This window comes from Acanthamoeba castellanii (genome assembly GCF_000313135.1).
Source record: "Acanthamoeba castellanii str. Neff unplaced genomic scaffold scf7180000084645, whole genome shotgun sequence".
NCBI lineage: Eukaryota > Discosea > Longamoebia > Acanthamoebidae > Acanthamoeba > Acanthamoeba castellanii.
This window is the reverse complement of record NW_004457313.1, coordinates 1,251,700-1,274,440: the sequence shown is the minus strand read 5'-3', so window position 1 is coordinate 1,274,440 and position 22,741 is coordinate 1,251,700. Positions and strand designations below refer to the sequence as shown.

The 22,741-nt window shown below is 60.0% G+C and overlaps 5 protein-coding genes and 1 pseudogene across 5 annotated transcripts; 3 read left to right on the top strand and 3 right to left on the bottom strand.

Moving 5' to 3' along the window:
• Window positions 1-5: 5 nt before the first annotated feature.
• ACA1_097530 lies at window positions 6-6,446 on the bottom strand (annotated as a pseudogene).
• A 711-nt stretch (window positions 6,447-7,157) lies between these two features.
• Window positions 7,158-8,164, top strand: ACA1_097520 (uncharacterized protein; the record flags this gene model as incomplete). The annotated part of the gene is made up of 5 exons (XM_004335032.1): window positions 7,158-7,243; window positions 7,368-7,536; window positions 7,626-7,696; window positions 7,773-7,869; window positions 8,075-8,164. 5 exons carry the CDS (start codon window positions 7,158-7,160, stop codon window positions 8,162-8,164), a joined length of 513 nt encoding a protein of 170 aa, XP_004335080.1.
• A 950-nt stretch (window positions 8,165-9,114) lies between these two features.
• On the top strand, window positions 9,115-15,367 carry ACA1_097510 (serine/threonine kinase; the record flags this gene model as incomplete). The annotated part of the gene is made up of 16 exons (XM_004335031.1): window positions 9,115-9,181; window positions 9,269-9,363; window positions 9,445-9,516; window positions 9,589-9,657; window positions 9,768-10,073; window positions 10,162-10,318; window positions 10,395-10,796; window positions 10,858-10,967; window positions 11,083-11,319; window positions 11,356-11,671; window positions 11,760-12,430; window positions 12,524-12,640; window positions 12,712-12,870; window positions 12,960-13,162; window positions 13,251-14,218; window positions 14,292-15,367. 16 exons carry the CDS (start codon window positions 9,115-9,117, stop codon window positions 15,365-15,367), a joined length of 5,025 nt encoding a protein of 1,674 aa, XP_004335079.1.
• A 1,175-nt stretch (window positions 15,368-16,542) lies between these two features.
• ACA1_097500 (uncharacterized protein) lies at window positions 16,543-19,457 on the bottom strand (the record flags this gene model as incomplete). The annotated part of the gene is made up of 13 exons (XM_004335030.1): window positions 16,543-16,847; window positions 16,969-17,062; window positions 17,156-17,273; window positions 17,370-17,479; window positions 17,585-17,654; window positions 17,752-17,851; window positions 17,934-18,086; window positions 18,191-18,452; window positions 18,513-18,684; window positions 18,779-18,923; window positions 19,007-19,140; window positions 19,212-19,335; window positions 19,415-19,457. The coding sequence occupies 13 exons, from the start codon at window positions 19,455-19,457 to the stop codon at window positions 16,543-16,545; spliced, it is 1,830 nt and encodes a 609-aa protein (XP_004335078.1).
• Window positions 19,458-19,731: 274 nt separating this feature from the next.
• Window positions 19,732-21,049, top strand: ACA1_097490 (uncharacterized protein; the record flags this gene model as incomplete). The annotated part of the gene is made up of 2 exons (XM_004335029.1): window positions 19,732-20,518; window positions 20,616-21,049. The coding sequence occupies 2 exons, from the start codon at window positions 19,732-19,734 to the stop codon at window positions 21,047-21,049; spliced, it is 1,221 nt and encodes a 406-aa protein (XP_004335077.1).
• A 226-nt stretch (window positions 21,050-21,275) lies between these two features.
• ACA1_097480 (uncharacterized protein) lies at window positions 21,276-22,708 on the bottom strand (the record flags this gene model as incomplete). The annotated part of the gene is made up of 9 exons (XM_004335028.1): window positions 21,276-21,418; window positions 21,477-21,574; window positions 21,650-21,758; window positions 21,842-21,985; window positions 22,055-22,146; window positions 22,235-22,292; window positions 22,396-22,429; window positions 22,520-22,563; window positions 22,636-22,708. The coding sequence occupies 9 exons, from the start codon at window positions 22,706-22,708 to the stop codon at window positions 21,276-21,278; spliced, it is 795 nt and encodes a 264-aa protein (XP_004335076.1).
• Between the last annotated feature and the right edge of the window lie 33 nt (window positions 22,709-22,741).

The following is a 22,741-nucleotide window of genomic DNA, read 5'->3' as shown; positions in this document are numbered from 1 at the left end:
CAAAGTTACACGGCAGGGTCGGAGTTGCCGGTGGCCTCCCGGTCGAGGTAGGCGAGTACGACGTCCATGGTCGGCCGCTTGTCGGCCTTGGCGTGCCAGCACTTCTTCATCAGCTTGCGGAACTCGGCCGGGCAGTCGCCGGGGATGGCCGGGCGCTGGCCCTCGAGCACGCCGAGCGAGACGCCCATGAAGTTGCGCCCGGCGAAGGGCTGCTTGCGCGTGAGCACCTCCCACATGATCACCCCGAACGAGAACACGTCGGCCCGCTCGTCGTACTTCTCCCCGCGAATGACCTCCGGCGCCGTCCAGCAGGGCGTGCCGCAGCGGGTCATGGTCGCATTCTCCTCCTTGATGCGCGCGAACCCGAAGTCGGCCACCTTCACGTTGCCGCCCTCGTCGACCAGCAGGTTGGCCGGCTTGAGGTCGCGGTGCACGATCACCGGGTGCAGCGAGTGGAGGTAGTTGATACCCAGCGCCGCGCCCCGCAGCATCCGCATCTTCTGACGCCACGTCAGCTTGACCGTCGGGTTGGCGAGCAGGTCCCGCAGGCTGCCCTGCGTCATGAACTCGGTCACGATGCACAGGTTGGGCGACTTGACGCAGGCGCCGATGAAGAGCACGATGTTGGGGTGGTGCAGCTCCGAGAGCATGGCCATCTCGGCGCGGAACTCGAGCATGCGCCGCTCGTCCAGCTTCTGCTTGATGAACTGCTTCACCGCCACGTCGACGCCCTTCCACGTGCCGCGGTAGACCACGCCGTAGGAGCCGAGGCCCACCTGCACGCCTATGCGGATCTCGTTGTAGTCGATGATCCACCGGCACAAGTTGGCCGAGGTGAGGAAGGCGTCTTCGGCGAAGTGCAGGCCCTCGCCCACGCCTGTCTGCATCAGTCGATGATGACCATGACCATGCCCACCGCCGCTGCTGCTGCTGCTGCCGTTCCCTCCGTTGCTGCTGCCGTCGCCAGTGCTGCTGCTTGCGCCGCCGTCCGACGTCACACCGCCGAAGAAGCGCCCCTCCAGGCCCTCGACCCTGGCCTCGTACAGCTTTGACTCTGCGCACAGACGACGAAAGTGTGATGTGTGATAGCGCCCGTGAGCAGCTTGATTGGCAAAGGCAAGAGTGTGGGCGCCATAGGGGGTACCATCGTGCGACGCGTCGGCCATCTCGAACCGGCCCAGGCACACCAAGGACCGAGCCTGCTCCGACGCAGCACCATCGGCGCTGCTGGAAAGCTCCTGGAAGGCTGCGTGGCTCAGCACGATCTGGCCTCCGTGGGTCATTGCGGTGATGCGCGCGGCGGTGTTGATGACCGGTCCGATGTACTCGACCCGCCGCGTCGTCGGATCGCGCACGAGCGTGACCTCGCCAAAGTGAATGCCCATGCGCACCCGCAGCCCGCGGTACAGCACCCGGCTGTCGTCGGCGTCGCCCAACTCCTCCGCGGCGCCGGGGTGCTCGAGCAGCGCCTCGGGCCAGTCGGCCTTGAGCAGGGCCACCTGGACATCGCGGCACCAGGCCAGCGCGTCGGCGGCGCGTGAGAAGGCCATACAGAACGAGCCCGCGCCGCTGTTGCGGTCGCGCAGGAACAGGGCCTCGTAGCCGCGGTGTCGGGCCAGCGCCGCGCGCAGGGTGGCGTTGTGCACGATCGTGGCGTCGCGCATGGCCGCCGCGTCGTGGACCCAGAGCGAGGCTGCGCGGGTGATGTCGGTGAAGACGATGGCCACCTCGCCCTCGGGCGGGCGCACGGCGGTTGGGGCGGTCACGGCCGCCAGGTGCGCCGAGCCCCGAGAGCCCGACGATGACGACGAGCCGCCGTCGTTGTCGGCCAACGACAGCGCCGCGCTCTTGTAGGACTCGCTCGAGCTGCTCGAGTGCATACTCGAGGAGCCCAGGCGCGACGACGAGTCACCGGGCATGGCGGACAGGCGAGTCATGATCTCGAGGAATGTCGGGCGGATCACCGGGTCCGAGTGCCAGCAGCTGCTGATCAGCATTCGGTAGTCGGCCGGGCACGTGTTCTCGTCCTCGTCCGGCAGCGGCGGTCGGATGCCATCGCGGATGACCGCCACCGCCACCGCCGCCGGGCTGCGCTCATGAAATATTGTTAATAAATAAGCAAGCTTTTTTCAATAATAATGAACAATAATAAAATGAATGGGATTGCGTGCCTGAGGCCCAGGTAGGGCTGCTCGCGGGTGATGAGCTCCCACAGGATGATACCAAAGGAGTAGACGTCGGCCAGGATCCAATCGACGGCCTCGGATTCGTTGAGCACCTCGGGCGCGGTCCAGTGGAGCGTGCCGCGGGCGTCCTTGTTGGCTCCCCGACCCACGTCCTCCTTCAGCTTGGTCAACCCAAAGTCCGACACCTGTTCAGGCCATGGGCGGAATGTTGTTGCTGACGTCGTGGCATTGGACAGCAGAGCAAAGAGCGAAAGCGAAGCAGAGAAGAGCGAAGAGCGAAGAGCGAAGCAAGAGGGTTGCACCTTGACGTTCCACTTGGCGTCAAGGAGGAGATTGAGGGACTTGAGGTCGCGGTGCACGATGCCCGACGAGTGCAGGAAGTGCATGCCCTTGGCCGCCTGGTACGCCATCTTGCCCTTCAGCACAAACGGAATGTCTGGGACCAGCTCGTTGTGGAGCAACTGAAGTGGCCAAAAGAGAGGTCAGCATGGGCATGCGCCATGTGTGAGTCGATGGGCAGGCAGACGCACGTCATAGAGCGAGCCGAGGGCCATGAGCTCCATGACGATGCACATCTTGGGTGCCTTGGTACAGGCCGCCATGAACAGCACCACGTTCGGGTGCCGCAACGCCGTCATCACCCGCACCTGTGAGATCAAATCGCAGTTCGATCAGTTATCAATCATTGCGCCACTATTGTGAATCATTCTTCATATTCGGATAGGGGAGGCGCACTTCGTCTTGGAAGCCCGACGCCATCTCCTTCGTGATCTTTTCGGCGGCGATGACCTTGACTGCCACTTCGGTGCCCTTCCACATGGCCTTGCGCACCTCTCCGTACCCGCCTGCAACCACAAACCGCGCGCAGTTGACACAATTGGGACGTGAGAATGCCAATCCAGCGGCTAAAGTAGAAGAGATGCAGGAGGAGGTGTACCCGAGCCCAGCAGCTCGCCGACCTCGAGCTCGTCGAAGTCGATTTCCCAGTCGTCGTGTCGGCGGTTCATTCTCCGGGTCAAGAGGATCGCCACCACCACACAGGCGCCCACGATCAGGAGGAGCACGGCCAAGGGAATTACCACCGCTGCAGTAGGCGTGGTACGGCAGTCAGTACGGCACTCATTACCAAGCCAGCGTCCCCAACGCCTCTGGAGCGTGGGGAGGGAATCGAACCAAGGACGATGGTGACCGTGGTGTCGGACGATCTCGTGTCGATCGCCCGCTCGCAGAACTCGCCTGTCCACCCGCTGTTGCACACGCACCCGCCTTCGATGCAGGTGCCCTGCCCGCCGGAGCACACGTCCCCGTCGTTGATGCAGCCGGCGAGCGCGCTCATATGCGCGCCGCCGCACGTGAAGGCCTTCATCTGGTTGAACATGCGGCGCCGGAGCGACGGATCAGCTTCCGACGCGACCAGGAAGCCTTGCCTGGGTTTGGTGAAATGATCATCGTCATGATTAGCATCGATATCTCTCCGGCGCGGGGCGGTGAATTGAACGAACTTCTGGGCGGCTCTGCTGGCTCGAATGTTGGTCTGGGTCCAGTAGAGCCACGAGGCCAGGGCCTGCGCCTTGTCGCAGTGCTCCATTGCGCTGCTATGGTAGATGATCGACCCGAAGGTCACCAGCGGCCAGCTCTCATTCCCTGTGCCTGTCGAGTACCACACCACAAAACAATCAGGATACATCGCAGGCAAGCTGGTGGTCGCCACAGAACTCTGCTCTCTGGCGGTGATGATGGTGGCAGGCGCGGAAGACTGGGAGACGTGCTGAGTAAGATGCTCGAGAAGGTCGGGTTGGGTTCGGCTGCGAGGTAGCCCGCCACGGCGGACTGGACCGTGGCAAGGCTGGGCTTCACCACAGAGCCGTCCAGCTTGCGCAAACTGGCCTGGCCCATATCCAGCAACTGCGCTCCCCATCCGCCACCACGTGGGTCAGGCCTGGCACCACGTCATGTCATGATGGTCAAGAGGCGCTGCACGTACCAGCTGGGCCTCCGGCTGCTCGAGGAAGGTGAAACCGTAGATTGAGAGGACCAGTGCGTTGGGGATGCTTTCCTGGTTGTCGACGACCACCGTGTCGCGGCTGGACGCCACTGGAAAGTCGACCACGGAACCGGCGCCCACGGCATCGGCGAACGCGGGCACGGTGGCGTTGAGCAATGTCGTGAACTGGAGCGTGACATCCGACGAAGCGGTCGGAATTATAACGCGAATGGCCTCTGCCGGCAGCATGGCTACCACCTCGGGCGTGTTTTGTGCCACGATCCTCGGGTCGTTCCACATTACCACTTCCCTGCTCCACACACATGTCAGCATCCTCGGGCGATCTTTTCATGTACGCCGCACACACGACACTCACGACGTGACACGACACACAGAGCAGCAAGCGAACCCCATGTAGATCCCGGCGATGGTGGCAAAGTCAAGGACCAGTCCGGTCAGGCCAGGTATAAAATAGACTAGCCAGACAACAACGCGGAGATGAGCGATGCTGCACCTCAGCGCCAGGTGTGAGCGTCACAAGGGCGGCGTACCGGGCACGAGCGCATAGGCATTGGCAGGCAGGAGGGTGACGTCGTCGGAGCTGCGCTTGCTCCGGTCGTCCTCTTGCTTCAACCCGTTGTTCGTCGTGCCGAAGTCGGCGTCGAAGGTGGCCAGCTGCTGCTTGGACTGCTGCGAGCTCGACGCGAAGTACTTGAAGCTGGCCTCCGTCGTCGAGTACTCAACCGACCAGGTCGCCCAGATGGGCGTGTTCGGCCCCGTGCCGATGAGGTACAACGTCTCGGCGGCCAATTCGTTGTTACACTGCACCTGGCCGAAGAGATCCAGCACTCTCTTGCGGAGGCTCGGGTCGATTGACGTCCACCAGTAAGTCTCTTCGATGACGTTAGACGCTCTGCGTCGATGGAACGTCATGTTATCAATCTTTTCTATAGATGTATACTACATATTAGGAACTAAAACGAGACGACGTACTCTTCGTTCACGAGGGTCCAGGCGATGAAGCGCAGCAGCTCCTGGACGGTGCTACAGTCCAGATCAGTGGTGGACCGGTTAAAGGCGATGTAGTTCAAGTAGGCCAGCGGCCACGCGTTGGCGTCGGGCGCATCGGAGATGTCGATGGACAGCTGGCCAGCGCTTATGTTGCTCGCAAAGCTGGAGATCGCGGCCTTCAATGTATCCACGCTCGGCTCCACGAGGTTCCCGGCCTTGTTGATCATGTAGAAGTAGCGCAGGCCGTATCTGTCGGCTTCGTCCTTGCGCGCAAAAGTCATGGCGTTGGGCGTGTTCGAGAGCCAGTCCATACGCTGATTGGGCTCCTCGCCCACCTCGAAAGCGTTGCCGGCCAGGGCAGGCGGCAGTCCGTCGAAGGAGCCGTTAGCCGCCGCCAGGGCCTCGCGAAACGTGGGACTGAAGCGCGACAAGGCCTCCTTGAACACCTGCGCGAAGGACAGGCGATTGTTTTCGTTGTAGCCCAGCAGGATGGTCGAGTTGGGCAGTGTGACGGGCGTATTGAGGGCCTGGATGCGCGAGTCGTTCCATTGGGTGATCTCCCCGGCCCAGATGAGCCCCAGCGTCTCGCCGTCGAGGACCTACGTCATAATGCGGCCATCAGAAAATGTTGTGAAAATCAGACATAAAAAAGGGAAGGGAATCGGAGACCAGGGTGGGGCCGATGTAGCTGAACCCCGGCACGTAGTAGCTGACCACCATCGGCTGGGCGAACAGTGGAAACTGGACCAAGTGCCCGAAGTCCACTTCATCGGCGCGGTCGTTGGCCAGGAAGTTCTTTGGGGTTTACCGTTAAAAGAGACAGATAAAGGGGAAAAAAGAAACAAAAAAAAACGATAACGATCGAGAATGTCGGGGTAGGGATAGTGGCGTACGGCGGTGCCGCGCTGATAGTCGGCCAAAGCCCTTGTCACGATGGTGGACTGGTACTGGATGCTGCCATGTGACGACACGAGAGCCAACCGTGAGCTGCAATACGTAGGCAGCAACTAAATTAAAGGGAAGAAGGAGAAACCTGACGTCGTCGCGCACATAGAGGTACGTCTTGGCCCACTCCTTCAACAGGTCCGATGGCCCGTCCGACCCGTGGCCGGCGAGCCGCAATCCTGCGCGTGGGGCAAGGGAAGAGTGAGCATTTCTTCGCTGCCTGAAAAGTTAGGTACGTGATGGCGGAGGTAAAAACCTTCATGGCCAGTGATAAACAGGAGAACACAAGTGAGCGCTAGCCAGCATACAGCTTTCGCCATGGTGTTGTTGGTTCTGTTGCGTCTCCTGGTGTTGTTGGTTCTTGTTGTGTCTGTCTGTTCGGTTGTGGGCACCAGCTCTTTCCGCGAGGGTGTTTGTTACGGGGCGATGGCGGTACGCTCCACCAACCAGGGAAGCCCCGCCAGTTTCGCACACGCGAAAAAAGGTGTACTCGCTCGAGGTGAGAAGGATACCGGTGCCGGTGTCGGCCTTCCTCGTTTACCATAGCATCACTCCCTCCTTTTTGCTTGGACGTCGTTCGGAGTTCTACTCACTGTGTGATGATAGGTATTCCTTATCTGCTGCTTTTATCCTTACCGCCAACTAAGCTCAAAAAAGGGAAGCACAGTGGCTGCTGGGACAAGAAGGAAGAGACTCTGGGCACTCACTGTGCTGAATTGGAGGGGCTGCGTGCTGGGATGCAATGAATCACCCCTTGTAAAGATAAATTATCAAGTGTACAATTGTTTTACATACGGGGTTAAACGTTGTCCACCCTTTCCTCCTCTTTGGCAAGCGCTTGGGAATCTCACAACATAAGGGCAAAAATTGCGTGGCGTCTTCTTTGGGGTTCACTGAAGATAAGTCGCCCAATGGCCTGGTAGTCCCCCTTAATTTCCCTTAATTTTTTTGGCGACAAACTCTTTTTCTTGGTCTTCGCCTCGCCGGTTGTTCCACCATTCTCCCCGACAAATCGAAATCGAAATATTGCAATGGCTTTCGACTTCAAGGTGATTATCGCTGCCGGCGTCCTAATGGCGGCCCACGCCCTTTGCTTCATCCTCTGGATCTCCGGCTGGTTCGTACAGCGATTTTCGTTTTAATTTTTATACAAAAACGAATGCAGCCAGAATTACTTTTGAGCATTTGTGGGCAGATTGGAGCCACAAATTTATCACATGAGGCTAACTTTATGTGCGTAGGGGCGCGAGCAAGCAGCTGGAGAGCAAGGAAGCCGGCGGGGCGGATCCGTCGCAGCCCTTCGTGTACTACTTCGTCTGGGGCCTCTTCATGTCCCTGACCATCATGGCCACCACCGTCGTGTCCGCCCTCGTCCCGTGGTCCCTCGCCAAGAGGGTCGCCCACCTCGCCGTACTTGCTCCCCCCCAAGCCCAGATCATTTTCGTAATACCTCTTTTCAAGGAACTTTTTATTTCTAATCTCTCTTCTCTCTTGCGCAGACCATCTTCTTCATCATCCTGTTCATCATTCCCCTCAGCTTTGTGATGGGCCAGACCACCCAGCAGTTCACGTACGTGCCGTAGCCACCGAGCCAGAGCCCCTGCCGCGCTTGGCTCACCTCTGGCTTTCACGCGTGTGTAAAATAGCTATTCCGACTGCGGCGACCTCAGCGGTGATGCCAAGGACATGTGTAACGGATTCAAGACCGTGTTCGTCTCCACCTTCTTCTACATGTTCGTTCTTGTACGTTGCCCCTTCCCTCTGAGCGTGGTAGTGTGCGTTGATGTCAAAACAAATAGTATCACTTCGGGCTGACTTACTTGATGATACTTCGTCAACACTGAGCTCCTAAATTTCTTTTTCACAACATATTGCAAAGGAAAAGCAAACAATTAACGAGTTGCATTGCGTATGGCCTCGTCTCTCTTCTCTTTTGTTTTTGTTGCAGGCGGGCAAGTTCATCTTCGCGATGGTGCTCTACCAGCGCGAGACCGTCGAGGGTGACTCCAACTTCAGGCAGAGCTTCGACCGCACCTAAGGCCACAGCTACGCTTTCTCGCCCTTTCGAGTCCCAGCAGCGCGCCTGTTGGTGGTTCCTCTTTTGTTTGATCATCGTTGCATGTAATAAAAGAGCGGCCGGGTCGCTCTGCTTTGCCCTCACCCCGTCCCTCGCCCTTGTGATGGATCGCTGAGCTGGTACCCGGTACCTCCCCCGGTAACTCGATTTCCTCCCCACCAACCAGCTTCTCCCTTGCGACCAGCTCACCCGTACGCTCCTTTGTCGGTGCTGCGAAGAAAATGGCCGAATGGTTCTGGGGTGGCCTAGCGCCAGGTACCGCTCTCGCTTGTTCTTGCAATGAAACGCATGGTTGGTCGCTTCTTTCAGTCTTTCTCGGTCCTTTCTCTTTTATTGGCGAAGTGCAATTTTACCTTTTATGTGTTATTATGTGTTACTATGCCACTGTTCCATTGCACATTGACACATTTCCTTTTTTTGTTGCCAATTATACGTATTTTGAGCCATTCGCTCGGGCCATTGTTCGGGGAGCGTGGCGGGTTGATTCGTGATGTTGCAACGTAACAACCACTTGGAAGGTTGACATGCACCGTTTCACCAGCGCTTATAGCGCAAGCAGGAAACACACCAATAGGGAGGCTGGAGCTCTTGGTGTCGTGCCGACGTACTTGACCACCGAGCTGAGATCAAGCCGGGAAGGACGCCAGCCACCAGGAGTCAGCACACTGGTGACCACCCGTTGCGGAGCGGAGTGAAGAAACAGAGATGGGAGATCGCTGTTCTCCGACTTTAGTCGGGGCGGGCGTCGCCTCGGGTTGCCTCCTCTGCCACACGACAGGTTTAAATTGCCGCGATTGCCCTGGTCTTCTTCACACCTTCACCCACCACACGCTCAAAGGCGCAACTCGCTCTCCGCATCCACCCACCGCCTGAACGCCAGACACTTCGCGACGGCCACTCGCGCAGTCACCATGCGCTTCCTCAGGCCCGCGCTCGCCCTACTCTTCATCTCAGCCTTCCTGGCCTTCACCTTGCATGGTTCGCTTCTCTCTTCTTTGGCACCCGTGCTTGGCAAGTATCATTTTGGGGGAAGGCCCTTTTACATATTCCAACTTTGGATACCAGAACACCGTGTCGAGGCCAATGTCTCGCTCTACGGCGTCGGCGAGTACTCGCTCTACAGCGCACTGGTCACCTGGGCAGCAGCTACACCGTACGGAGTCCTCTCTCACACCATCTTCGTCGTCTGCTTCTGAAGCCAAGTTCGAAAGCCACTCACTACGGTGGGGGGAGGGGAATAGTACCATCGGGACACGGTGACGGCGGCCTACACAGGAACGGACAACTTCCAGATCGTAATCTTCGCCCTCCAGGTGGCCTACAGCAACTTCGCGGCGCTGGACAGTCTGGCAGACTCCTCCTACATCGACTCGAGCCTGCTCCAGGTGCCCCTCTACGCCTCGGGCCTCATCCACACCTACAACCTGCCCAACATCACCCTCGCCTCCCCCTTGGTACGCTTCCTCCGCTCTTCCGCACGCCCATCGTGTGTCGTGCATGTCTTCTGTGTTCGTGTTAGTGTGTGTTGTCAGTCTTGGATTGACTTGAGCGTCAAAAAATGCAGATATTCGATGGGGAGACGTTGGGTCGAATCTGGACCGGCAACATTACGCACTGGGACGACCCGGCCATCCTCCGCCTCAACCCGTTCGACGACGGCACCGTCTTACCCCACGAGCCGATCGTGCTGTGCTACGGGTCGTCCGACAACGAGACCATCACGCAGACCTTCAAGCGTGGAATGCGCGCCCTGAGCCCCCTCTTCGCCGAGCAACTCGACCTGGCCGACGACTTCTCCGGTCTGCCGCCGTTCGACCAGGGCCGAGGCTTCTCCGCCACCAACAGCACCACCCGAATTCGCTTCGTTCAGGTGAGCCCTCGGCGGTTTAGTAATGATTTCATTATTACGGTAGTCTTTGCCTGAGTACTGACACGCGTTCGATCGTTCTGCATTGCAGAATACTCCGTACAGCCTTACCTACTCAGATCTGGCGACGGCCACCGCGCTGAGGGTGGGAATGGCCCGGATGATCAACAAGGCCGGCGCGACGGTGCTGCCCAACGTTAACAGCATTCAAGTGGCGCTGGAGGACTTTCAGGAGGCGCTGCAGGACGGTACAGGTCTCTCCACCCACCACCCCACAACGTGTATGCCGCGAACCCCAGAACCGCAGTTAACTCTCGCGCGCAGGTGGTCTGTTGATTCCCACCTTCGACGGGGAGGGCCAAGGGTCGTGGCCGCTGAGCTACGTGGCCACTGTCGTGGTGAGCGCCGTAGGCGACTCGGCGGACTGCTCGATCACGCAGGAGCTGGTGCAGTTCCTCAGCTGGCTGCAGATCAACCAGCGCGCGGTGGATCGCGCAGCGGCCCAGGGCTGGGTCCCGCTTTCGGTGGCCTACAAGAAGAAGGTCATCGACGTCCTAGGCACCATCAAGTGCGACGACGAGCAGGCCCTCACCACGGCCTACGTCATCGGCGAGGGCATATCGAGACCGGCCCTGGTCGACTTGGCGAGCAACTACAACTCCAACACCTTCACGCAGAAGTACTTCGCCAGCGACGTGCCGACAGTTGTCCGCGACATTTCCCAAGGTACACGGGTAACAGTCATGGCCTGGAGCGCAGCTCGGTCTGACAGATCGAATCGGTGCAGGAGCGATCGACTTTGCAGCGGTGACGACCGGCGCTACGCTCGAGCAGGTCCACGTGGAGGGCGTCACCATCATTCCTGTACTTGGCTACGCGGCGTTCCCCTGCTACAACGTGCGTTTCCCGCACAACACACACACACACACACACACAACACACACCACACACACCACACACACACACAAGACACGCATCGCGCTCTGCTCATCTTTGGGTCTATCGACAACAGATACCCGAGCTTCGCTTCGTCATTACGCCACTCAACCTGACGCTCGAGCTGTGGGCCGCCATCTACATGAACGAGGTGAACGTGTGGAACGACCCGCGCATCGTCGCCATCAACCCCCAGTTCGCAGGCCTCCTGACAAACCGCCCGATCACCGTCGTCGTGGGCACCGATCCCTCGCTGCTCACCCGCGCTGTCACCACCGCGCTCTCCAGCGCCAGCGCCAGCTTCAACTCGACCGTACGTTGGCCCTTGCTTTCGCACCTGTGCGTGTAGGTATCTGATGTTGACACGAAACACGGCCAACAGGTCGGCGTGGTGGACCAGCCCAACTACCCCGTCCAGTCGATCGCCAACCGGACGATCAGCATCGCTGGCGCGGAGTCGACCATCGCCTCGCGCCTGAACACGGTCACCTACGCGCTGTCGGCCCTCTCCAGTGGGACGATCGCCACCACCAAGAGCGTGCGCATGGCGGCGCTGCTCAACTCGGCCGGCAACTACGTCACAGCCTCGAACTACACCGTGCAATCGGCCATGCTGGACTTCACCGATACCTCCGACCAGCACCTCTTCCAGGGCGCGCTCTATGGTTCGACACCCGATCACCACCCCCACTCCATCTGTCATCGTGTGTAGTGTCACACTCACACTCACGCTCGCGTTTGGTGCTGGTGCAGGAAGCGGAGAACAAAGCTACCCGGTGACGCTCTATGATTTGTTCATGGTGCCCACCCGTGCCACCGATTGCATCAAGGCCGCGGCTGTGGTCGACTGGATCTGGTGGACGCAGTCATCGTCCCAAGCCCTGCGTACCGCCAACAGGAACGGAATCGCGCAAGCCGCGACGGTGCCGGGTCTCAGCCAGCGCATACTGCTCGCGTTGGCGAACGTGACGTGCAACGGCGAGAAGGTGAGCGCGATCGCCGACTGCGTTTCGGCCGAGGGCACGCTGTGCTCGGACCGCGGCGTGTGCTACGAGAAGCGGTGCGAGTGCGGGGAGGGCTGGACCGGCGACCACTGCCAGACCAACGTCAGCACCCTGAAGACGACGGCATCGGACGACACGGTCATGGTGGCCACGCTCGCCTCGATCATCCCCGCGGCTGCGCTCGTGGTGCTCCTGATCGTCGTCGTGGCGATCGCGCTCGTGGTGATGGCCAAGCGGCGCCAGACCCGCGACGAGTGGGAGATCAACACCGACGAGCTCGAGATGGCCGAGACCCTCGGCACGGGCGGCTACGGCGAGGTATTCCGGGCCAAGTGGCGCGGCACCGAGGTCGCCGTCAAGATGATGGTCGCCCGCGACGGCCGCATCACCAAAGACATGCAGCGCAACTTTGCCGAAGAGGTCCGTTCCCTCCCGCCTGGTCCACCCACCCAAGTTGGCCACAGCTGGCATTCTTTGACACTCACACACGCGTGCTTGGCATGTCACGTGCAGGTGCGGGTGATGACGGCGTTGAGGCATCCCAATGTGGTGTTGTTCATGGCGGCCTCGACCAAGCCGCCCAAGCTGTGCATCGTCATGGAGTTCATGGGCCTGGGCAGCCTCTACGAGGTACTTACTACGTACACAGACATTTCTCTCAACGTTCATTCTCACTCAACTTGGTGGCGGTGGTGGTGCAGTTGCTGCACAACGAACTTGTGCCAGAGCTGCCCAACGCGTTGAAGGCGAAGATGGCGTACCAGGCGGCCAAGGGCATGCACTTTCTGCACTCGTCGGGCATTGTGCACCGCGACCTCAAGTCCCTCAACCTCCTTCTCGACTCCAAGTGGAACGTCAAGGTAGTCCCGCTTCCCGCCAAACATGCTTCAAACTCCTTCATCAACGCTCACCTTCGCGTGCGGTGGGTGTGTGCGTGTGCGGGGACCAGGTGAGCGACTTTGGATTGACCAAGTTCCGCGAGGAGATGAAGGAGATGGGCCAGTCCGCGGCGCTGCAGGGTTCAATCCACTGGACCGCGCCCGAGGTGCTCAACGAGAACCCCGACGTTGATCTCGTGCTCGCCGACGTCTACTCCTTCGGCATCATCCTGTGGGAGCTCGTCACTCGCGAGCAGCCATTCGCCGGCATGAGGTCCGCCCAGTTGTGTCTGCGCATGTCGTGTGTGTCGTGTCGTGTGTGCGTATGCGGCAGCTCACACTGCCCCTTTCTGGGCCTACAGCCCGGCAGCTGTGGCGGTGGCGGTGATTCGCGACAACCTGCGGCCCGCCCTGCCCGACCACCAGGACGAGGACCTGTCGCCCGAGTACCGCGAGCTGCTGGTGAGCTGCTGGCACCCCGACCCGACCATCCGCCCCACCTTCCTCGAGATCATGACCCGCCTCAGCTCCATGGTGGGCGACTCGAGCAGCAACACCTCCTTCACCTCCAAGTCCTCGTCGTCGTCATCAGGTCCGTCCATTGCAAAGGCCGCCGGTGACGGGTCGTGGAATCTGCCGTCGGGCTCGTCGGCGTCGAACTCGTCGAGCGGCAGCGAGCGGTCGCGCGACCACTCGGCCAAGTGGCTGGCGGCGCACGAGGGCACAGCCGGCGGCGGCGTGCGGGCGCCCGAGGGCGAGGTGACGATCGTCTTTTCGGACATCACGCGCGCCGCCTCGCTCTGGGAGTTCAACCCGGCGGCCATGAAGGACGCCACCATGATGCACAACGAGATCCTGCGCGCGCTGCTCAAGCAGCACGGCGGATACGAGGTGGTGTTCATTCGCGACCGCAACAGCGGCGAGGGCTCGTTCTGCCTCGCGTTCCAGCGCACCGAGGACGCGCTGAACTGGTGCATGGCGAGCCAGCGGGCGCTAGTCGAGCTCGACTGGCCCCCGGGCCTGCTCGAGCACCCGGGCGCGGCCGAGGAGTGGGGCGACACCGACGACCGCGTGCTGTTCCGCGGGCCGCGCGTGCGCATGGGCGTGCATGTGGGCATACCCAAGGTGGTGCGCGATCCGATGACCCGCCGTGTGGAGTTTATCGGGCCGGTGGTCAACACCGCCGCGCGCATCACGGCCATCACGCACGGCGGTCAGGTCCTCATCTCGCACCACGCCGCCCAGCGCATGCAGAGCTCCGAGCTGGCCCAAGAGAAGAACCGCCTTATCTGCCTCGGCAAGTTCGAGATGCTCGAGAGCGACCAAGAAGGTACCTCACCGCACACGCACATGCACCACCGCACACGCACACGCACACGCACACTCACCATGTTGACGTCCAGGTGCGAAGCTCTACGAGTTGAAGACGAGGGGTCTCGAGGCACGGTTCTTCGGCGGCGTGTCGAAGGAGAACGACTTCAACTCGCTGAAGGGACCCAGGCGGCACGACAAACTTGCCCGCGAGCTCAGCGGCGCGTCGGTGGCCTCGTCGTCGTCGTCGGCCGCCGACGGCGGGTCGGGCAGCAGCGGCGCCGCGCAGACGGCCGTGGGCGAGGGCATGATGTTCCAGGAGGATAACTTCCTCACGTCGGCCAACCTGTGCCGCTGGGTGCTCGACTACAACGAGATCGCGATGGGCAAGCAGATCGGCATGGGATCGTACGGCATGGTGTACAAGGGCAAGTGGAAGGGCATCGAGGTGGCGGTGAAGCGGTTCATCAAGCAGAAGCTGGACGAGCGGCGCATGCTCGAGTTCCGCGCGGAGATGGCCTTCCTGTCGGAGCTGCACCACCCCAACATCGTGCTCTTCATCGGCGCCTGCGTCAAGCGGCCCAACTTGTGCATCGTGACCGAGTTCGTCAAGCAGGGCTCGCTCAAGGAGATCCTGGCCACCAACGCCATCAAGCTCCCGTGGCAGCAGAAGCTGCGGCTGCTGCGGTCGGCCGCGCTCGGGATCAACTACCTGCACTCGCTCCACCCGGTGATCGTGCACCGCGACCTGAAGCCGTCGAACCTGCTGGTGGACGAGAACTGGAACGTGAAGGTGGCCGACTTCGGGTTCGCGCGCATCAAGGAGGAGAACGTGACCATGACCCGCTGCGGCACGCCCTGCTGGACAGCGCCGGAGGTCATTCGCGGGGAGAAGTACGACGAGCGGGCCGACGTGTTCTCGTTCGGGGTGATCATGTGGGAGGTGCTGACGCGCAAGCAGCCCTTCGCCGGGCGCAACTTCATGAGCGTGTCGCTCGACGTGCTCGAGGGCCGCCGCCCGCAGATCCCGCCCGACACGCCGCAGGACTTCAAGAAGATGATCAAGCGCTGCTGGCACATGGCGCCGGACAAGCGACCGGCCGTGGAGGAGGTCATCGCCCTGCTCGACGCCCTCATCGGCAACACAAGCGATCTCTCCATGGCCTGAGCAGACGCGCACGCCTGCATTCCCGCGGTTAACAAATTTACGGTGTAAATAGACGTAAAATATTATTAAAATAGAGTAGTGCGAGCGGAGGCTGGAGGCAGGGTTGCTTGTCGCCCACGTCCTTCATGAAGAAGTCCTCCACCCCACCGTGCACCTCCAGGAAGTGGCCGTCGTTGGGGTTGCCCGCCACTTTGATGGCGTGCAGGCCCACGAAGCCGATGTGGCGGGTCATGGTCGAGGCGTCGATCTTGATCAAGTGGCCCGTGCCGACCGGGACCGGCGCGTAGGTGGGCGCATCGAGGGTGATCTTAGGCGCCTTGACCGCGACGATGGTGCGGTGGATGTCCAGCGCCTGGTTGAGCGGGTCGCTCGCCGATGTTGCCTGGATGCTGGCCAGCCATTCGGCCGTGGCGTTGAGCCGCACTAGCACGCCCACGGCGAACCCGGTGGAGTTGGCCACGGTCAGGCTGTAGGCCCCGACCGCCATGCGCGTGGTGAGGGCCACGGGGTCCGAGAGCACCTTGTAGCTGGTGCTGCCCCCGACAGGGTAGTATCCACGCTTAGCAGAACGGGACCGGGCTCAGCGACGACCCGGCGCCGCGGGTGATGAGGCCGCTGGTGTAGGTGCCACCGGTGAGATTGAAGGTGCCGCCGACAGCTGGAGCACCCCGCGGAAGCCGCGCCTGGCAGCTTGCTGATGTTGGCCACGGCCTCGGTAATGCGGGAGGTCGTCACCGCCGGGGCTTAGCTGCACCACCGGCGCGCCGTAGCCGTCGAGCGGGAGCGGCACGCCGCCGCCGCCGTGCCCGCTTGCGAGTAGTCCGGCACCCGATCGCCCGTGTCGGCCCGGGGATCTACGCCGCTCCAGGCCGACTGCGGGCCGCGGCCACGCGGGCTTCGTACTGGGTGGCGTAGACTGGCGCGGGCGGGGCGTCGGTCAGGTTGTAGGCCGGCTGTTGGGCGTGGACGACCAGGGCCAGACCGCTGTGTGGTGCACAAACCCGATCGCTCCGCGGGGCTACCAGGTATGCATCACATTGGAAGCCCGGATTGGCCCGGAGTGGTCTTGTTATCTCACGATTGGGCATTTATATCAATTTCCTAATACAACGGATGGTTGTCAAGCACTCGTACCCTATTTCAAAGAGTAAGAAGCGTGTGGCGCACATCGAGGTTTAGTTGACGGCGAGGCGGGCGTCGATCCAGCGGAGGATGTTGCGTTCGTAGGTCTCGAGCGGGAGGGAGCCGTGCTTGAGGGTCTCGTCGTGGAAGGCCCGGATGTCGAAGGCCTGGCCCAGCTTCTCCTGCGCCGTAGCGCGCATGCGGAGGATGGTCTTCTCGCCGACCTTGTAGGACAGGGCCTGGCCCGGGAACACCATGTAGCGGTCCACCTCCGCCTCGATGTCGGTCATGCCCATGGCCGAGTGGTCGGCAAAGTACTCGATGGCCTGGCTCCTTGTCCACTTGAACGCGTGCAGCCCTGTGTGTGTGGGTCAATAAAAACAGTCCACCAACCAATCAAGCAACGTCGATCAGCCAATGCCAACGAATTGGATCGATCATTGTTATGTCAGTAGCCAATGGTGATAAGGTATTGTTACCAGTGTCGACGACCAGACGCACGGCACGCATCATCTCGGTGGTGAGGCGACCAAAGTCGCTGTACGGGTCCTGGTAGAAGCCCATCTCGAGGCCCTGTTGGCAGGCGCGCGAGCGGTGTGAGTCATCGTCTTGGGTATCCAGCAAGGCCGCTTGAAAAACAACAAAGAGTGCGGCGGGCATTGATACCAGCTTCTCGGTGTAGAGGCCCCAGCCTTCGATGTAGCCGGTGGTGAAGTCGGCCGGCTGTTTCCTGGCCCGCGGCAGCCCGTCGAGCTCCTGAGCGACCGCGATTTGCAGGTGGTGCCTACGCCAGAGAGGGGAGGGAGCGAGCTATCAGGACCAGTTCTCCTGATTGGAGCAATGCCCCCCCCCCAATGGGGGGAGGAAACCCCATGCGCACCCGGGAACGCCTTCGTGAAGCGCGATGGACTCCATGACGTAGTTGGGACGCGTCTCGGGCTTATACGTGTTCGCGTAGAAGATACCCGGCCGCACCGGCGCGGTGGAACCCTATGCACCACACGCGCGCGTCGCTGACGTCAGCAAACGTCACCACCACGAGCTTACTAATTTCTCTATTGTGGAGAGGAGGGGGGTTGGTTTCGTTTTGCGTACCGGAACGGGAGCCGGCGGAGGGTAGTAGTGGGCGGGGGGCGAGTTCTGCTCCCTGAAGGGCTCGATCGCTCTGCACAACAACAACAGCACCGCAGATCAGCGACAGTCGGAACAGCCCACAACACAGACGACGCCATGGGTCTGCTTATCTTATGGTGCACAGGTACCTGACATCGTACGCGGCCTTGGGCAGAATGCCGAAATATTGGGGCAGCTTGGCTTCCGCTTCCTTCAGCATCCTCTTGTACTCCTGCACGATTTCCTCGCCTGGGCAGAAATAGCGGCAAGTTGATGAGAAGGAGGAGGTGAAGAGGGAGAACAAGCAGGAGAACCAGAAGGAAGAGGGTACCGGTGGCGTAGTAGAAGCGGGGATCGGCTTTGATCTTCTCCATGAAGGTCTTGAGGTCCTCCTCCTTGGGCGAGCCCACCTTCTCCTTGATGGCCTCCATCTCGCGCTTGATGCGCGCCACGTCCTCCAGACCCAGGCCGTGCACCTTCTCCGCTGTTGTGTGAGCACACACCGGCGCACAAGACATACACCACATTCCAAACATTCCAACATGTCAGGCGGGCGAAGTAATAGGCGAGCGGCGCAGAGAGACGCACCAGTTAGGGGCAGCGAAGTGAAGAAGTGGATGGTGAGATCATAGATCTTCTCGCCTTCGGGCCAGGCCCAGATGCCGGCCTCCTGGCGTGCCTCGGGCAGGTACTCGGACTCGAGGAAGGACTTAAGCTTGGCGTAGGCGGGGAAGACCAGCGATTCGATCGATGCGACCACCTCGGCTTCCAGCTGCGCCAGGTCATCGGCCGAGAGCACGGCCGGCTCAGCCTTCTTGGCCTTTGCGATCGGGCCGTACAGCGGACTCTCCTACAGCGACCAGAGAGTGAGCAAGCACGCATGCACGCACACGACGAACCGGGGCTGTACCTGCGGCGAGGCCTTGATCTGGTTCTCGCACTGCTTGATGAGGGTGGCGACGGACGTGGCGGGGTGGGTGATCTTGGCGCGGATGCCCTCGCGGAAGCCGTCGATCATCTGATCGGCCTGCTGCGGGAATGCCTTGATACGCTTGATGAGGCTCTCAAAGTCGGCCTTCGAACTGATCGTGCGCGCGCACATAGCGTTGGTCGCGTGAGCTTCAACGGCGCATTGGTTTTGTTGTTACAAGCGCGTCTGCATGGAGGATGACGTACGCGGTGGGGTGAAACGTGGAGAGCTGCGGGAACATGATATGCGGGCCGAACAAATGCGAAGTGGGCAATTCGAAGCGATGGAAGCTGTCGAGCTTCATCTGCTCGAACTGAAGGAACTTCTGCAGGAAGAGGTAGTTTTGCTGGTCTTGTGTGTGGGAGGCGGTGGTGTCAGCTTACCATATCACATACACGCGCGCGCACGCTCTGCGCGACGAACGCATCACTCACCCTTCTCCAGCGGAATGTCGTCGAGGCTGATGGCCTCCAACTGCTTCCGGAAGTTGGCGACGGCCTGGGCGTGGGCCTCGTAGCCGGCCTTGGACAAGTCCTGCAGCTTGTCGTTGAACCGGTGATCGCCGACGCTGTGTGTGCCGCGAGCAGGCGCGTGAGGGGGCACACCACGCGGTGAAATATGTCGGGGCGCCAAACGTACATAGTGGCTGAGATGGGGTCACTGTGCATGACGGCGTCCCACACACGCGCGTAGAGCTCCCACACGGCAGCAACGGCTGGCGAAGCGTCCTTAGGCGCATCCGGCTCGGTGCTCAGCTCAAAGGCTGTTTGTTTCCCCCCCCCCGGCAAGCACCTGAGCCATCACCACGCACCAAAAAAAAACCCATGGGCGTCGACGCGTACCCACAGAGGTGCCCACCTCATCGTTGCTCTGCTCCTTGTTCATCTCGCTGGGGTGATCTTGACGGCGACAATCTAAAATAGAAATAAACGGCAATTTTGGCGCATTCTTTGCATAGTTCAAAATCTGGCAAACATTCGGACACGAAGAGGTGCGAAATACGGCTTGGAAATTTGCTGAACCCACAGTACAACCGCCCTGGCCTTTCTGCCGAAGACCACAACACGCCGCACAACAATTACAAACGATTCAATCCCTCCACATCTAACGAGTACGAAGGCAAACAACAAGCGCGAACGATCTGAGAGAAGGAGGAAATATGGCGGAGCACGAGCCGTGGTCGGTCGAGATTTCGGGCGACATGGACTCCATGATCGAGCCGATGTATGAAGACGACATTGAGACGATGATTCACGAGGTGAAGCCCGAGGACGTGCAGCACTTCGATAACAAGCAGTTCGTTCGCATCACGGACGAGCAGATGCCCGAGATCCTCAAGTTTATCGACGAGAGCGATCAATATCAATTTGAGGACTGGGCCATCATCGGGGAGACCAAGGGCGAAGATGAGGAGTCCATTCCTGGCTCCTCCGAGCCACCCATCGACGCATCATCCCAACAAAAGGTTCTTCTGTCGACGAAGACTCCTGGCGACGTCAATGCTGGAGCAGCAACTTCACCCCACCTCGACGAGGAAGAAGGCGAAGAGGAAGAAGAAGAGAGCGAAGAGGAGGAGAACGCAGAGCCCAACGAAGCCGAAAACTCGCTGGTGTTCTCGATGTTCCTTTCGAACTGGGAGGATCAGGTGCGACAGATCCGAGAGGCCAAGCGGCTGGAATGGGAGCAGCGGATGAAGGGCTTGCTCGGTGACGAGGGGCAGCAGCCGCACGAAATCGTTGTCGACGGCGAGAAGGCGTTCGTGGATGAGGATGGCGACTCGTGGGTTCTAATCGACGGCGACTCACCCGCGCCCAAGAGCCAGGCCGCCCCGACCGTCAACTCGACGCCGGCCGATATGCAGTTGGCGATCGTCGATTCTCAAGTAGCCCGCAGGACGGGTTTTTTTGAGAACTGGCCCTCATTCAACGTTGGATCCAAGCTCGGAGGTACATCCAATCCTTCAAATCACAAAGGATTCATATCCATCTCATGTTCATACGTAGCTCCATCCAACTCTTACCAGTCTCTTCTCCCCCGACGCAGTCGTTCTAGCCGCCACGGGAACGAGCTTCGCCTTCGGGTTCATGATGGGGGCCAGGGCAGCTATGGATTCCTTCTACAGACTGTGCGAGCGGCCGCTGGTGGCGGGCGTCGTGGGCGTGACGACGGCCTTTGCCGTGTCGATCCAACCGACGATGCTGGTGACGGCCGTCAAGTACATCATCCTCGGCGGCGTCATCGGCGGCTCCGCGGTCGCCACGCCCGTGTTCGTCGTCGGCACCACCGGCGTCTTCGTCTCCGCTGCCGTCTACCACTCGTGGATCGCCGCCAAACGGGGCGTCATGCGTGCCGTCGCGTCGCCGTCTCGCTCGCCTGCGTCGCCGGCTTCATCAGCTCGGGCCATCGCCGTCCCGCTCAAGATGATTGCAGCTCACCCCAACAACGGCGACGTCTCCCGCGACAAGAAGGACGCGTGAAAGCTCTCAAGCTCTCTCTCAACCATCAAGGAGGCCGCCTCGAATGTAACATGAAGAGGAGCAAGCGGTACAGCTGTAGAGTGCAAGGTAGGAGGAGGAGGAAGCTCGAAGGTGGCGAAGACTTTTGTACATACTCTCTGGCATGTGGAACACTTTTAGATACACCCTTTTGTACATACACCAGCCTTGGATTCTGTTGTACATCATCACATGAAGGTGGATGAAGCTATGATGGTACACCAGCATAGCAGAAGTGAGAGGGCGAGATGAAGATGTGCTGTCGCAGAATCGAGGCTGATGACGTGCGGCACAGGGCGAGGCACTGCTCGAATAGAGAAAGAGGCGCCATCTCCTCTCGCTCGCGGGAGTCTGGTGAAGGTGAATCCAGACATGAGAAGAGGACAATCACAATTGGAACGTGTTGTACCTTCAATGTTGAGCTGTAGCCAACTGGCAACGCGCTGCTCTTGGCTTGGGTTGAGGCAACACGATACACAAAACTCGTACTCCAAGCAACACGTAGTCCTGTCGCCATCCATCGGACAGGGCCAGTCAACCAAGGCCAAAGGAAAGCAGAACCATATGGAGAAAGCCACGCACTTGATGTCGCACTGTTGGCAGGAGTAGCGCGAGATATTCGTGCGATCTGACTCCCAACAGCAGCCATACCCCGCTCCAGAGTACATCTGATCCCACCGGCACACATAGCCTGCATAGCATCACACCAGCCGCATGGCGTGAGTCTTGATGTCGGTGACAAACGATAGACAGGCAGCAGTAGCGTATAAGTACCACGCTCGTCGGTGACGTAGGTTCGCCCTTGCTTGGAGTTGTCGCACGTCCGAAGCCACGTCTTGCCCAGCCCCGCGTCGTCCTCCCCTCCTCCCGCCGGCTCGTGCTTCTGTGCGATGGCGCGCTGCGACCCGCCACCCGTCTCTGGTCGGAGATACGAGGGACGTCAGCCTCAACAACGCCTGCCAGGCCGTTGGAGCTGAGCTGAACTACCTTCGTGTGGTCGTTTGTCGCTTTCGCTCAGCTTTCGCCTGAAGAAGCTCCACCACCAATTGCGTCTGTGCGGCACTCCGCCATAGTAATCTCTGTGTGTGTTGGATATATGAAGAAGGTCAGATCCAGGGGCGTGCGCGTGCATACTGCGAGCAACGACCGCTCTCGTTCTCGATGTACCGTGATGTGGCGATAATGGAATATACAATGATCATGACCACCACGCTCACCGTCACCGCTGTACGCGCACGCACATGGAAGTGAGACACAGAAACGACAACCAAACCACCACCAAAGGAAGTGCCGAGCGTGCCGATGAGCGCCAGAAGAAGCCGTCGCACCCGACGCCGTTGCTGGTTCTTCAGCCGCCTCGCTCTCTGCAACAGCTGGCCAGAATAAATTATTAATTAAAAAATCAAATATGAATTGATTTTATAATTGATTAAAAATCAAGAGTTTGATTACCTGCTCTTCTGTGTAGGAGGATTCGAACTGGGCCACGTTGTCATCTGTAATTAAAGACAAAAGAGATTTTCTTAGGAGGGCGCATGGGAGTTGCAGCAGCTGCAAGGGCCACGTACAGAAGCCATAAAATCGTGGTTGCAGATTAATGACGAAATCCTGGCCCCCTTGTGTCTCGCCTGCAAGCTCCATATCTATGGACCAACTGCCAATAGCAGCATAAGA